The sequence below is a fragment of the Apis laboriosa genome, unplaced genomic scaffold (assembly GCF_014066325.1).
Source record: "Apis laboriosa isolate Shangri-la unplaced genomic scaffold, ASM1406632v1 scaffold26_cov146, whole genome shotgun sequence".
NCBI lineage: Eukaryota > Metazoa > Arthropoda > Insecta > Hymenoptera > Apidae > Apis > Apis laboriosa.
In genome coordinates, this window is record NW_025222592.1 from 5317470 (window position 1) to 5331991 (window position 14522).

Sequence of the window (14522 nt, forward strand, 5' to 3'; positions counted from 1 at the left end):
TTAAAATCTTTAATCTAAATATTAAAACATGAATAAAATATCCATAATATTTCATAAACATGAAAAATTATAACGATTTTGTAAAAATATAATTAGAATATTCTTTTTCAAATTGCATACTAATTTATGCAAATGCATATCTTTTTTTAAATTATGATAATATTAATTATAAAAATAGAAAATAGAATTAAACGCGCTTAGACTACAATAAATGACATTTTAAATAATCTTTAAGGGATGGGTATAGTAGCATAATCCTGGTATGCTAACTTTTTTCTTTGAGAAATATGAATAAATAGTTTATTTCTTACACTACAATAAAAACTTTATCATTTTTATAGGAAAAAAAAATGCAACTTTTCCTGTGTAATATCAGATAGCCTTAAACATTCATAGTTATTTATCAAAATAATGGGATAATGAGATGATTCTAAATATATAACAATATAAATAGGATGAATTTGATGCTACATACAATCATACGCACAAAAAATCACACACCATTAATATATCATTCCTTATTAAACACTTCATTGTATATAATTGTATATAAATAAATTTATAATGCCTCATTATAGAATCTTGGTATTAAAAACTGACAAATGTTACCTACAGTATTTCAACTATTTAAATTCAATTATAAATACTAAGATGAATTTTGTACTCTAATAATTTTTTTGTAATAAAATAAAATATTGCGGTAGAAATCAATTAACATGACATAACATACCATATTCGTAAAATAAAACAAATTAAATCATGCATATCTTTCTCCTTTCGTACAGATAAATGTCCACAAAGAAGATAAAACAGCATATGAGGAAAAATATTCTCGTTTAAGCAAAATATCACACACTATATCAATTGTAAAAGTGTGACTAGACATGATTTAGTTTATTCGGCTTTAAGTCGTTTACTAAATTCTTCTTGTTGTTTTTCTCGCCATTCCTTTTTCGGTTTTGTTCGTTTAAGTTGACCATCCCTAAAAATAATATCATTGTATTAATTTTATTATGGAATTATATATAGAATTTGTTCTTATTTAAAGTAACTTACCATTGTAAATCTACTAAACCACCTTGTCTTGCTATCACAGACTTTACTCTATTTGCAAAGTCAATAGCGCTCTCTCCCTCATTTCTATACATCGGAGGAAGGTACCAAACATCACAAACTATAGCCCAACTCGACATAGTCATGTATAAATATTGAATCATAGAATATCGACTACTATTCCAGAACGCATCTCCAAATCTTGGATCATACTGTAAGAAAGATAATGAAATTAATTATTTAAATTGCTATCTAAATATATTTTTTATATGTAAGTATATTTTTTACATGTACACAATTACCTTTATCGCAACAGGATAGATTACACCACCAACCTCAAAACTTCCTTTTTTAAATTGCATAACTGATGTATTATTTATACAAGTGCCTTCAGGAAAAATAAGTATAGGTGGATTTGTAGGATCAGAAATATGTTTTTTTAATCTAAAATACATTTATAAAAATCTACATACATACAATATATTATAAATAAAATCTATACATTAAAAATAAAACAGAATTTACCGTTTTGTAACAGCTTCTCTATCTTTAACTTCACATCGTTCAAACCAAATATGCGGTGATGCACGTGCTAAAGCTCTTTGTAGAATTCCTAAAAATCCACCATGCCTTTGACCTATCTAAAATAATATTTATTATTGAATAATATAAATCGTTGTTACATCAAAATATATATACATCAAAATATATATTTATATAATGAAAATTTAAATAATGATAACAAAATAAATCAAAATTAAAACATGCAATTAAGAAGATATAAAATAATTGAAAATAATTATTAGTTTATTAATCAATATGATGAATGATAGAAACATACCAAAGAATAGCAATTATCGCACATCAGTACTAGAACATCTATGGGAGAAGTGTGATTTGCCACACAGATACCCCTAATAGGACGATTTTCTGGGTTATGATAAGTTATTACTGAAGATAGCGCGCTGGACAATACACCAAAGCACATTATGGAAACTTTATAATTTAACCATCGCTTGAAACTGCCTTCTGGGACATACCCCACAACAGCTGTACATGCTGTCAGCCACATTACCTGTAAACCATAAGCTTTGCATATAAGAAAGTATATTCTATTCTTTTTGTATTGATGGTGAGTAGTTTACCTACAAAGCAAAGTTACAGGAATCTGTTACCTGCAACATTCATGCATTTCAACTTTCAATAGACAATTACTAATCATATTATAGCAGGATTTCCCAGATTATTTCAAGAATATTATTATAATATGCTGAAATTTAATTACTAACAAATAACAAATAAATATGGTAACAAATTCTCAACAATAATACCCAATAAACAACAAATTTGGATATTTTTATAATGATATATTACCAAAGAGAATGTTGTTTGTGTGGATAAGATGGACACGTCGATTGTGGAAGTGTGATTTGCTACACACATTCCTCCAGATTTTGGTTTATATTCTGGATTATGAATTGTAATTGTAGCTGATATAGACTGTGATAATATTGTGAATGCTATGATACTAGCTTTGTTGTATATCCATTTCTTTATAAAACCATTTGGTAAGAAGCCAATAAGAAATGTTGTAATTACAATATACAGTACCTAAGAAGCTTTGATATTAGTTAAATTGGAAATGCTAAATTTATATTTGACATGGACATTTACTAAAGCAAATACTTTCAAAATAGATGCATTAATAGAGCAGAATTGTGAAATGAAAATAAGTTAAAAAATTGTAATATTAATTCTTACATAAATTTTTTTTTTCCTAAACTTAATAATTAATCATATATCCTACCAAGTTGTTTCAATTTCAATTTCAAATATTGTTAAATATAGAAAAATCAATGTACTTACTCCAACAAAACAAATGAATATTCTTAAGGGAAGAAGAAAGCAGTACCGCATAACAAATCCACACATCCATATTACTGTTAGCTTCCAGGAAATGAATTCGTAATGTCTATTTGTTCTAGTTAATAGATTCCAATTCTGACAAAAAATATCAATTTATCATATATTAAAATATCAATTCATATTTTTTAAAATCTAAAAATACCTTCAATTCTTCTGCCTCAAAACGAGATGTCACTTCATCTTCAATTATAGCCTCTACACCAGCTTTAATATAATCCAAACAGATTGCAGGTTTGAACTCTCTTTTTAGCGTTTCAAATGAATCTCTACGCATAAGACTCTATAAAAAATATTTTTTATTTTTAATCTACTTTATAAATAATTCTTTTTTATAAATAAAAGCAATAAAATAAAACTAAAATTATTTACAGTAGTTGTAGATGTTTGAGAACTTTCTGTTTTTGTTTCTTCCAGATGATTTTTATGATTCTGCATTTCCGGCTCAGGTACCAAAATCAAATCTGTCGATCTGGCTATTACATTGCTACTTAACATCCCATTTTGCATATCGTTTTCCGTTTTCCAATTCTGTACATTCTGTTTTTCAACATGCCGCGATTCGTTTTCTTCATCGGCATCCTGGTCATTTTCTGTCCAAGTACCGTTTTTCTTTTTTACGTTCTCTATATTTTGTCTGCCATACTGAAATAAAAATGTATATATATATTATAATCATCTCACTCAAGTTCGAATATTTCTAAAAAATATGTGATTATATATATTTCTTGCTGAAAAGAAATTTGTCAAACATAACAAGAACAATAGATTTATTCACTAGATAAATATAATTCATAAGAAATGAATATCATCATAAAATACAAGTACCTATAGAATAAAATATGAAAAGGATATTCTTAGCAATAAAAAATTATTTTATTATTTATCGTAGATAAAAATAAAGCTGGATAATATTTTTTTAAGTTTTTAGTGGATTTAAATTTATCAAATCACAAGATGTGATTATGTCTACTTTCGCGAAATATTTTCATAAATATTATTTATATTTAAAAAGAATCTATACTTTAAAATTTACAATTGCATTTATTATGTATCGTCCAATTTATTTAAATATTCATAGAATAATTATTTTCATTTATTTAATATTTTTAATTTACATTTGATACATTTAAAATATAAAATATATTACATTTTTAAATAAACATGTAATATATTTTGTAATAATACAAAATTGAATAATTTTTTTGTTTATTTCTATTTTTTCAATTTTAAATAATAAAAAAAAGAAACTAATTCTATTTCAATTATGATAAATATAAAATTGAATTTTAAAAAATTACACTTAAAATGATAAACAAAAAATGGTAAATAAATGTAAAATGTAAAATAAAAAATTATCATTATAATTACTAATTTAAAAACAAAAAAAAAATTAATTTCGCATAAAAAAAATAATACAATATCAATTTATATGAGAAACATAAATTCATTATAAATTATATTTTTGTACAAATAAACTTTATTAAAAAATTATCAGATTTTATCGTAAAAATAAGTATATCTTATTTTATGTTTTATCTTTAAGAAGAAATAAATTTTATCATTATTTTTTATTTTTTTATCGAATAAACACAAATTTTCTATATTATATTATATGTATATATCTGATACATATCATAATATATTTTATAAAGAATTATTTCTTTTTTTTTCTATAAAAAAAATTATGTATATATACACGAATATATTATATATCGCTAAAATTTTCCCATCAAGTTAAACTGCTAATATTTTTGATAAAGAAATCATTATTATTTCATTATTCATTCCTGAAAACAAATTTTATCTTTAAATTTAATTCTGGGAATGCAGATTTTGAAAAAGAATAAATCTTAATGATACGCATTTGTTTTATATAATGATAATTATTGATTCTTAAAAATTGATCAATCATAATAATTATGGAATTTCAACGTTCAAATTTAAATGAAATATAATGAAAACTCAAATTGATAAATTATCTATTATATTTGATGATGAAAAAATTTTTGGACTTTGCTCTTGACAACGATTTCTAGTTGCTATAGAAACATTGAACGATTTATATATCTTTCTTTCCTCGATTACAGATATTTTAAAATTAAAATTACAATATATTATTATCAATCTTTTTTATATATTCAAAATGATATGTATGAAAAAATATGTATGATATTATAAATGAATCTATAAGTGAATTCAATGTTGCAAATCATGCAAAAATTATGTCAAGAAAACAAATTAAGTTCTTTTAAAAGTAAAATTCATTCATTTTTTCACATTTAAATTAAAACGTATTTACGTAATGAACATTGTTTTTACATCTTATATAAAACAAAAAAAATATAAAGTTTTGTATAAGTAAGACGACATGATACATTTGAACATTTTTCTTCAACACATAATGCATTTTCAGATTAAATATAATTATAAAATTCACAAGAAAGAAAAAAAAATATTATTCGAATACATTTTATATTTAATAAAAACTTGTTTACATAAAAAATATAAATTTTAATTGATTAAAATTTCTTATTATATTTTGAAAAAGAACTTATAATCATAAGAAATAAATTGAAATAAATACTACTTGAATTCAATTTGAAGTGCAATGTATAGTCTAAAGTACAATAGCACAACGATAAGGAAATAAAAGAATTTTTTAAATAAAGATCCATAAATAGTACGTTTTAAATTACATAAAATTAAAAAATTTTTTTTCATTAAAATTAATTAAATTGAAATATATTTGATATTTAAATTAAATTTAATATTTAATATTTAAAGCGATTTTTATAAAAATTCCATTATAATAATTTTTATTTTAATATCATAAATACAAGCTTTTTTAATTAAAAATGTATAATAGTAGCAAATATAAATTTTATTTGTTTTAACCTAAATATATAGTGATATTTGCTTTTTAAATATAAAAAAATTCTATAAAATAATTTTTTTAAAATATTCAAATAATAAAAAATTTTATAATAAAAAAATATTAATAATTAACTATATTTCATTAAAAAATATATTAAAACAAATAATGTTCGATATAAATTATTATATAATCTATATGATTATATTATTTTTATATATTGAATAATTATTTTCAAATATAAATCTAATATTTATAATATTTGTATATGTTTTATATTTTGTTGAATTCTTGAAACAAATTATAATAAATTAATTAATTTAATTTCTAACGAAGAATTATTGAATTATTAATTTAATTATTAAGAAAAAAATAAAATTGAAATGTTGTTTAATGATAAATGTATGATTATTGATGATTAATAATAAATGATATTAACAACAAATAATAGTAAATAACTGAAAAAAAATGCTTATCGAAAAGTATAACATAAATTAATTAAAATAATAATAATATTTAATAAATTTAGAAGTAGGACATTGATTCCTATAAAGATTAAAATTAATAAAACTGAAAAATGATTTATTTCTAAATCAATCATGATTTATTAAAATTAATATATAAAAAACAATAAATCATTCTAAGAATGTATATATAATATTTAAAATATAAATTAAAAAATTCTTATTGATTAATATTAATATTTATTTAAATATTTATATAACTGATCATCATTTTTTATTTTTATAATATGTATATGCCTTTGAGCCAATTAATTAATTATTCAGAACATGTCGAAAAAATTCTTAGAAGTCTACTACGATTTTGAAAATAATAAATAATGATTATTTATTTTTCAAAACAATAAAATAAATAACATAATATATTTTTTAAAAATTATATAAAATAATTTATATAAAATTTATATTTAAATTTTGTTATTATATTAATATATCAGAAATTGTTTGAGGACTTCACAATTTACATCGATTTTACAACTTTAAATCGATATGAACTCGTACGATATAAAATCATAGAAAATTTACCAAAATATGTTTCAATTAATCTCAATCAATCTCATTTAATATCTTATTATATATGCTATATCATTTATTCTTATAGTATAGTTAAAATGTATATATATAAAAAAAAATAAGTACGAAATTATATCAAAAAATATAAATGTAAAAATAAAAAATTGAAAAAATTGAAAAAAAAAACAAAAAAATTGAGTAAAAAATTCAATACAGATTCAATGATAAAATTATATTTTCGTTTCATTAATTCATATTTCATTAAATTGATTAATATTTATTGTAATCTGGAAAAAATAATGTATTTATATACATTTAACAATTAATTATAACTAATATTAACAATTAACTATAATTATAAATTTAAAAAATAAAAATTAAAAATTATAATTAAAAAAATTTGAAAATATATTATAAATGATAAAAAATATTTATGATATAATAATAGTATAATTTAAGATTTTGAAATTATTTGATCAATATATATTTTTTATATAATATATAAAAAAATGATGTAAAAAAAATTTGAAAATCAATAATATAAATTAATAATAAATTAAGTAAATATAAAATTTCTAATTATTTGAAGATCAAAAAAAAGTTGAAAATACTGTTTATTTTAACGTATATTTAGTTGTGATTAATATAATAGTTTAATAATTTTAGATGTATCTTAATACTAGACGTATCTTATATAAGATTGTGAAATTTAAATCGAACATATATTAAAATAAAATATAAAAGTTTTAAAAATATTTCATATTAAATGCCACTTATTACAGCTACTTGTTGATTATTCAATAAATATTTTTAAATGAAATGTACTTATTTTAATAGTAATTATATCTTTCATTAATCAAGAATTAGCATATTGAAATAATAAAATTTCTAAAAAAATTTTTAAAAATTAAACAAATTATAATACAATAATATAAATTAAATCGAATACATACAAATGAATAAAATTCAAAATGTCTACCTCAAATTTAACTTTATCTTCAAATTTATACACTAACAAAATAATATTTTTTATGTTTGGAACATGTTTTGCTCTAAAAAATCTTATTGTAAACTGTATATGATAAAATCATATAATCTTTTTTATTTTTTTTTTCAAAATAAAATCATATAATTTAATCCTGTTTTCAATTCATAAATTCATAACGTGTCTTTAAATGAATAGATAAGTACGTAAATTTGCTTTACAATCTTCTTACCTCAAAAAGTGTTAGCAGCAATTTTATATATAATCTTCTAACCCCAAGTGATTTTCCGATAGATGCCAAAAAGATTATGGCCAGTAAAAACATAAGAAAAGGTGTCAAAAGTAAAGAAACCGCTAACGACATCACCATCCACAACGGCGCCATTTTGCTTACTGCCAAGAGTCAAGCAATAACCAAGAAAGTTAAACGATTGTTCACTTAAAACCTATGTGTACGAATATTATAGTAAAATATGAATTGAAAATTTTCGCTGTCCTCTAGGGACTACTAAAAGAAATAAAAACAATAATAAAGAACATGATAAAATATTTTATTATCTTGACTACAATGTCATATTGTAACATTATTGATTTACAAAGGAATGAAATAACTATAATAGAGTGAGAAAATTTTGTGAATGAGTATTTAAATATTACATTACAAACATAGTACATAAACTGAGAAATCTGTATTTTCCATTAAAGATTAAACATAATAATTTTTCTTTAAAAAAAAAATTATTAAACAATGTTTAATAAATTGATTTTCTGTATTACATTTATGATTGAGTAAAATAAATAATGAAAGAAGAACAGAAATAAAAATTAAAATATCTCCAGAATGCTATAGATGAAAATAATACAAATAAGGAGAGTAAATAGTAACAGCAGAATAAAAATAAGATAAGAATTAATCATTTGTGCTATCATTTTTCAGACATAGGATAAGATAAAATAAGAATTGAACATTAACACTATCTATTGGGTGTTTTTAAAAATGATTTTTTAAAAAAATTATTTTTAGTATTCAAGAGATGTCAATAATAGTCAATTCTTACTTTATCTTTATTCTTCATTACTATTTGCTTTATATTTATATAAAGTATTCTAAAAATATGGAAAAATCGATATAAATAATTGAAAATTCTCAAGATAATTTTAAATAATATTTTGCATGGATTTTCATTAAAACTTTGTTAATTAAGTAAGTATTAACAAAAAACACTAGCCAATCATAGATACTGCGTAAATTAATCAAGTAACAACGGTAGTGTTGATTATATGTTGCTGGCTGAATACAAATAAATCCAAATAACATATGTTAAGAAAAATATGAAATATAACAAATTTTTTATCAACATAAAATTATATTGAATTATATCTTATTCAGAAAAAATGAATAAACTAATTGATTGTTATTTATAAGACATTTGTAGGATTCTTCTCTTTTTTTATTATCTTCCATCTGTTTTGTCATCCTTCCATCTCGTTTATTATTCATTTTTGTAAAGATATAATATAATAATTCATAATGATAAATTTTTCATTCTCTATCTTTCTTTTTCGTTATTTTTTTTTGTTATTGTTTGACTAGTTTCTACGTCTATGTTCCGTGATTGGCCATTTTTTTTTTTTAATATTTCATCAACAAAATTTTAATGAAAATTTTTGTAAAGAAAAATGTTATTTGAAATTATTTCAGAAATCTCTAGCTAACTATATTATAATATATAATATATAATATATTAACTATATTATATTATTATATTTTTTTTATATATTTTTATATTATTTTTGAGACAATCTGCATATAAAATTGATTTTTTTCATTTTTATCACATTTATATTTCATCTTTAGTTGTATGTAAAATAACCAAAATGATAAAAAATGGATAAATTAATTTTTGATTAGTGATATCATTTTTTCGGGAAATATTGAAATTTTTTTTAGGCATTACATTTAATTATGATAATAAAATAAATTGTTAAAATAAAATTTTGTTTTTAAACTAGATTAACTTATACGATAAATTATATATAACAATAAATAATATCTTTCGATTATTATTAATTCATGCAAGTATGATTGATACAATATTAAATAAGAAAACAAAGAATAAAAGAATTTATTAATAAATTAAATAAAAGAATTTATTAATAAATTATAATGTATTTTATATTTTTATTATAAATAAGAATCATGATATTTATATAAAAATTTTTAAATTTAATAAATATACATTCGAGCTATATAATATTTATAGAATATTTATATAATATTTATATAATATAATATAATATATATATAATATATATAATATATTATATAAATATAATATAAATATAATATAAATATAATAAATATAATATAATATATTTATATAATATTTATAGAATAATAATTCTGGTTTTAATATTCAAAAAATTCGCGGGAAAAGATTCAGATTTCAATCAGAGTTCTCTAGTATCTAATACTTAATACATTGAGAAAATGTCGTCTCTTGAAGCAGGTCCAAGACCAGTGCAAGTATCTCCTTTAATTAAAGTGAGTATCATTTATTATAATGCAGTTTTAAAAAATATTTATATTGGAATATTACAAAGTACTATTTATTTGGCAATGCTTTGTTGAGATTTTCTTTCGTTACAAAAATGAATAATTCTGAAGAAGTAAATTCTTCTAAATTCATTATATTACATAATTTTTATTAGAATATTAAATAAATAAATTTCTTAAATATTAACCTAAATATATGTAAAAGTTATATTTTATTTATTCTATATATAGTTCAACATTTAATGATAAATTAATATTAAATTTATGTTTCATTTTCTAACCTCTTTAATAGAAATTAAACGAATATAAATTAAATATATTTTGTTAAATGAATTAAATAAATATTAAATAAATATTTTTTTCTTTTTTTCAATTATTTATTTACATATTTACTAATATATTTCATATATAAACATTTAGAAATATGTCTTATGAAATTATATTATTAAATTTTTTATAGTTTTCTCGATGGAGTCTCTTGTTAACTGGAATTCTATATGGTGCTTATCATCAAAGAAGATTTACTAGAAAAGAAAATGCTCTTCGTGAACAAGAACTTAAAGAAAAACCTATTAGGGATGCAAAATTAGCAGAAGAGAAAAAGAAACTATTGGAAGGTAAAAAATAAATTTAATCATAATTGCAAATTAATAACTTTAATTATAATCATAATTTTTTTGTTTTAGCTGAAGCAAAAATGATAGAAGAATGGTCAGGAATAAAAAAATAAAATATAATACATTTCAGTAGTATAAATATGTATTTTTTTTAAATTAATATTATTTTATATCTTTAAAAAAATCATTATGTCAATTTTGGTTCATTACAATAAATGTTAAATATAAACTTCTTATTGTATATATATAAATATATATATATATATTAAATAAAATAATTTATATGGTAGACTGTAATTATATCTTTAATTTTATATTTCTTCATATTTATTTTCATATATGTAAAATTAAATAATTACATTTCAATAGATACAATACATTGCATTTTGTATATTTTATAAAAAAATTTTTTAAATCATAAACTTATATAAAAAAAAATTTTCGCCCGAACAGGGACTCGAACCCTGGACCCTCAGATTAAAAGTCTGATGCTCTACCGACTGAGCTATCCGGGCGATTGAATCAAAAATTTGCAAAATATATACCTACTCTTAGTACTATAATAATATAAATAATATACTAATAATATAAAATTAAAATTTATTTATGTATAATACAAACGCTATAATGTATATATTTTTTATAATTCATATAGATAATCCTAGTTTCTTATATATATAATTTATCATTTATAAAAATTATATTTCTCAAAAAAAGGAAGTTATAGACAATTTTTTAATAAAAATTACAATTATGTCATATATTTTATTTTATTCATTTTTAATTTTTATTACTAAAAATTATTAAAAACAATATTTTTTCTGTTTACAGTTTTATATTAGTTATTAATGTAACAAATAAAATTATTGAACATAATGTAAATATATTTTTGAAGATATACATATAAAAATAAATATTACAAATATAATGAAATATATTATAATATTCTTGTAAATAATTTTACTTTACATATTTTTATTATTTTTAAATTATTTACATAATTTTATATATCATAATGGAATGAAGAAAATATTAACAATAAAGAAAAATATTCTTACAAATATATACAAATATTATATCCTTATATAATATTTAAAATGCATCAAGAAATATTAAATTGAAAGGATAAAAAGCATTGGATATAAAACATTTAGAATGTATATATATTGTCATCGAGAGAAAAAGCTTAAATGTTTTTGGTCCAAAAAATATAATTTTTTTTTAGATATACAACTTTCTTTTTAAGCTATAACTATTTCTGTTTTGTTATTATTGGTAATCAATTGCAGAAGACTTCCATTTATTGGACGTTCTTGATTTTGTGACCATTTCCAAAAGAGACTATAAGACAAAATATTATTTGTAAAAAAATAAATTTAAATGCCGAATAAGAAAAAAATGTTACTTACTCTGCAACAAATTCAAGTGAGGTCCATTTAGATGTGTCAGCATTTGGCATCCATTTTCTATTCATAGGTGTATCTAAAGTGACAGGTAAGATAGAAATAACAAGAGAATCTTTAGGAAAACCACTATCTTTAGTTGCTAAAGATTTAGTAAGTTGATGAACAGCAGCTTTGGCCATTCCATATCCAATCATCCCTGGTGTTTCTGCTAATGCAGCTTTAGCACCAGTTAATGATAAAAATCCTCCTTCTTTTAAATGATGTGCAGCAATGCTGGCAGCAATAACTGAACTCCATACACTTTGCTTCCACATAAGTTCACTATTTTTTACAAAATCCTTATGAGCTGCATTTCCACCAGCCCATCCACCAGCCACACATATAATTGCATCTAGTTTATCTCCTTTTAAAATATTTGTAACTTGTTGCAAAATATCAGCTTCCTAATTAATAAAAAAATTTTTGATTTCAATACTAATATATATATATATATATCATTAAAATTTTTATAATTTATATAAAAAATAATAAAAATAATGAATAATTTAAATAATAAAATATATAATTTTTATTTAAATAAATACAATATATAAACAATTACCTGTTCTTGCCAATTACTGTCTGATTTTACAATTATATTTGCATCAGCTTGTTCATTTACTTTCATATCAATACAGCCAACCCACTATGATTATAATATTAATATAATTTTATATATATTATTTTTTTAAGCTTAATAAAAATTTTATAATTATAAATCTTATGTAGAATATAAAAAATTAATTAAAAAATATAATATGATAAAACAAATATTTTTATGAGTTTTTATGAGTTTTATGAAAATAAGATAATTAGAAATATTTTATATTTGTTTAACAAATATATTAGAGATATAATATATATGTACAATGTGAAAGGATAAGTATGGCCTTGATGTATTTTTCCTACACAAGAATGGTTGACATGAATAGTTATAACTTTTTTGTTAAAATTATTTTTTTATAAAAAAAGTATATATTTAATTTATTTTAAAATATATAGTAATATGTATTTAATGATATAAATTGTTCATTTAATTATAATTAAAAAATAAATATATGTAATTTATTTATAATGAATTAATTTATGAATTAATAGCATCCATTGTAAATACATATATGTATATATATATATATATATATAGATAATAGACAGAAAAGACAAAAAAAATATTGTATTTTATAATATTCAAAACAGTGCGCGAAAAATTAGTTCGCGATTTGAATGTATGAATTATATAAAAATATTATAAAATTAATATATATTGAAAAAATTATTGATTTAAATTTAAATTTATAAGGATATAAAATAATTTTAAAAGAAGCATACCTAGTATATACATATTATGTAAACAAATATATATTTATAATAAAAAAAAAAATTTTCTTATTTATAAATTCATCTAACAATTACTTGAAATTATTTAGTAAATATTTAGTAATATTTAAAAGGAATAAATTGTTAATATGCATAATTGATAATTTATTTTTAATTAAATAAAATTAATTAATAATTTATATATACGTTATTTTCAAAAATAATCAATTAAAAAACTGAAACTTTTATAAAAAAAAAAATCAGTCTTACTAATAATAAAAATGATATTCAGATTTTTTTTACATATTGTAATAATTCATTATTACTATTATTATTGTTATTATTACTTACCCAACTTTTCGACTTGAATTTTGAAATACAAGCCGAACCTAAAGCACCTTTACCTCCATATACAAAAACACGTCCAAGTATTGCCTCCATTGTTCAATAAAAGAAACAACTTCGCGAAATACGCTTCGGGAGTTGCGATTATATACGAAAGAATACGAAGTCATACGAGAATCTTTCGGAAAACTTCGTAAAAGGAATGCTAGATTGCCAGATTTCGGCACAAACTATGAAAACAGATTGTCAACTGAGTAGTCGATATTGTTTCATTAAAAATATTTCGAATTATTTTACATATAATATACATACAAATCTTAAAATTATATATATTATAATTTATGTTAAAAAAATTGAAATAATTTGAAAAT

At 19.9% G+C, this 14522-nt stretch overlaps 3 protein-coding genes and 1 non-coding gene across 6 annotated transcripts; 1 reads left to right on the top strand and 3 right to left on the bottom strand.

Moving 5' to 3' along the window:
• Positions 1–270: 270 nt before the first annotated feature.
• On the bottom strand, positions 271–8272 carry LOC122713691 (glycerol-3-phosphate acyltransferase 3). Of its 3 annotated transcripts, none has more exons than XM_043934385.1 (9): positions 8103–8272; positions 3349–3621; positions 3122–3259; positions 2920–3054; positions 2428–2664; positions 1579–1694; positions 1356–1497; positions 1057–1265; positions 271–982 (listed from the first exon to the last, which is right to left on the bottom strand). In XM_043934385.1, exons 1-9 carry the CDS (start codon positions 8253–8255, stop codon positions 895–897), a joined length of 1491 nt encoding a protein of 496 aa, XP_043790320.1. In that variant the 5' UTR covers positions 8256–8272; the 3' UTR covers positions 271–894. The 3 variants fall into 3 exon arrangements, with proteins under 3 accessions (XP_043790320.1, XP_043790318.1, XP_043790319.1); XM_043934383.1 differs by lacking the exon at positions 2428–2664 and adding an exon at positions 1895–2128 and having other exon boundaries at positions 8103–8270; XM_043934384.1 differs by lacking the exon at positions 2428–2664 and having other exon boundaries at positions 8103–8270.
• Positions 8273–10264: 1992 nt separating this feature from the next.
• On the top strand, positions 10265–11267 carry LOC122713881 (ATP synthase subunit e, mitochondrial). Its single transcript, XM_043934692.1, has 3 exons — positions 10265–10415; positions 10888–11044; positions 11114–11267. The coding sequence occupies exons 1-3, from the start codon at positions 10362–10364 to the stop codon at positions 11155–11157; spliced, it is 255 nt and encodes an 84-aa protein (XP_043790627.1). The 5' UTR covers positions 10265–10361; the 3' UTR covers positions 11158–11267.
• Positions 11268–11486: 219 nt separating this feature from the next.
• Positions 11487–11559, bottom strand: Trnak-uuu. The gene has a single exon. It is a non-coding gene; the product is annotated as a tRNA-Lys (tRNA).
• A 678-nt stretch (positions 11560–12237) lies between these two features.
• Positions 12238–14294, bottom strand: LOC122713825 (dihydropteridine reductase). Its single transcript, XM_043934614.1, has 4 exons — positions 14158–14294; positions 13052–13135; positions 12454–12893; positions 12238–12385 (listed from the first exon to the last, which is right to left on the bottom strand). The coding sequence occupies exons 1-4, from the start codon at positions 14245–14247 to the stop codon at positions 12286–12288; spliced, it is 714 nt and encodes a 237-aa protein (XP_043790549.1). The 5' UTR covers positions 14248–14294; the 3' UTR covers positions 12238–12285.
• Positions 14295–14522: the final 228 nt, after the last annotated feature.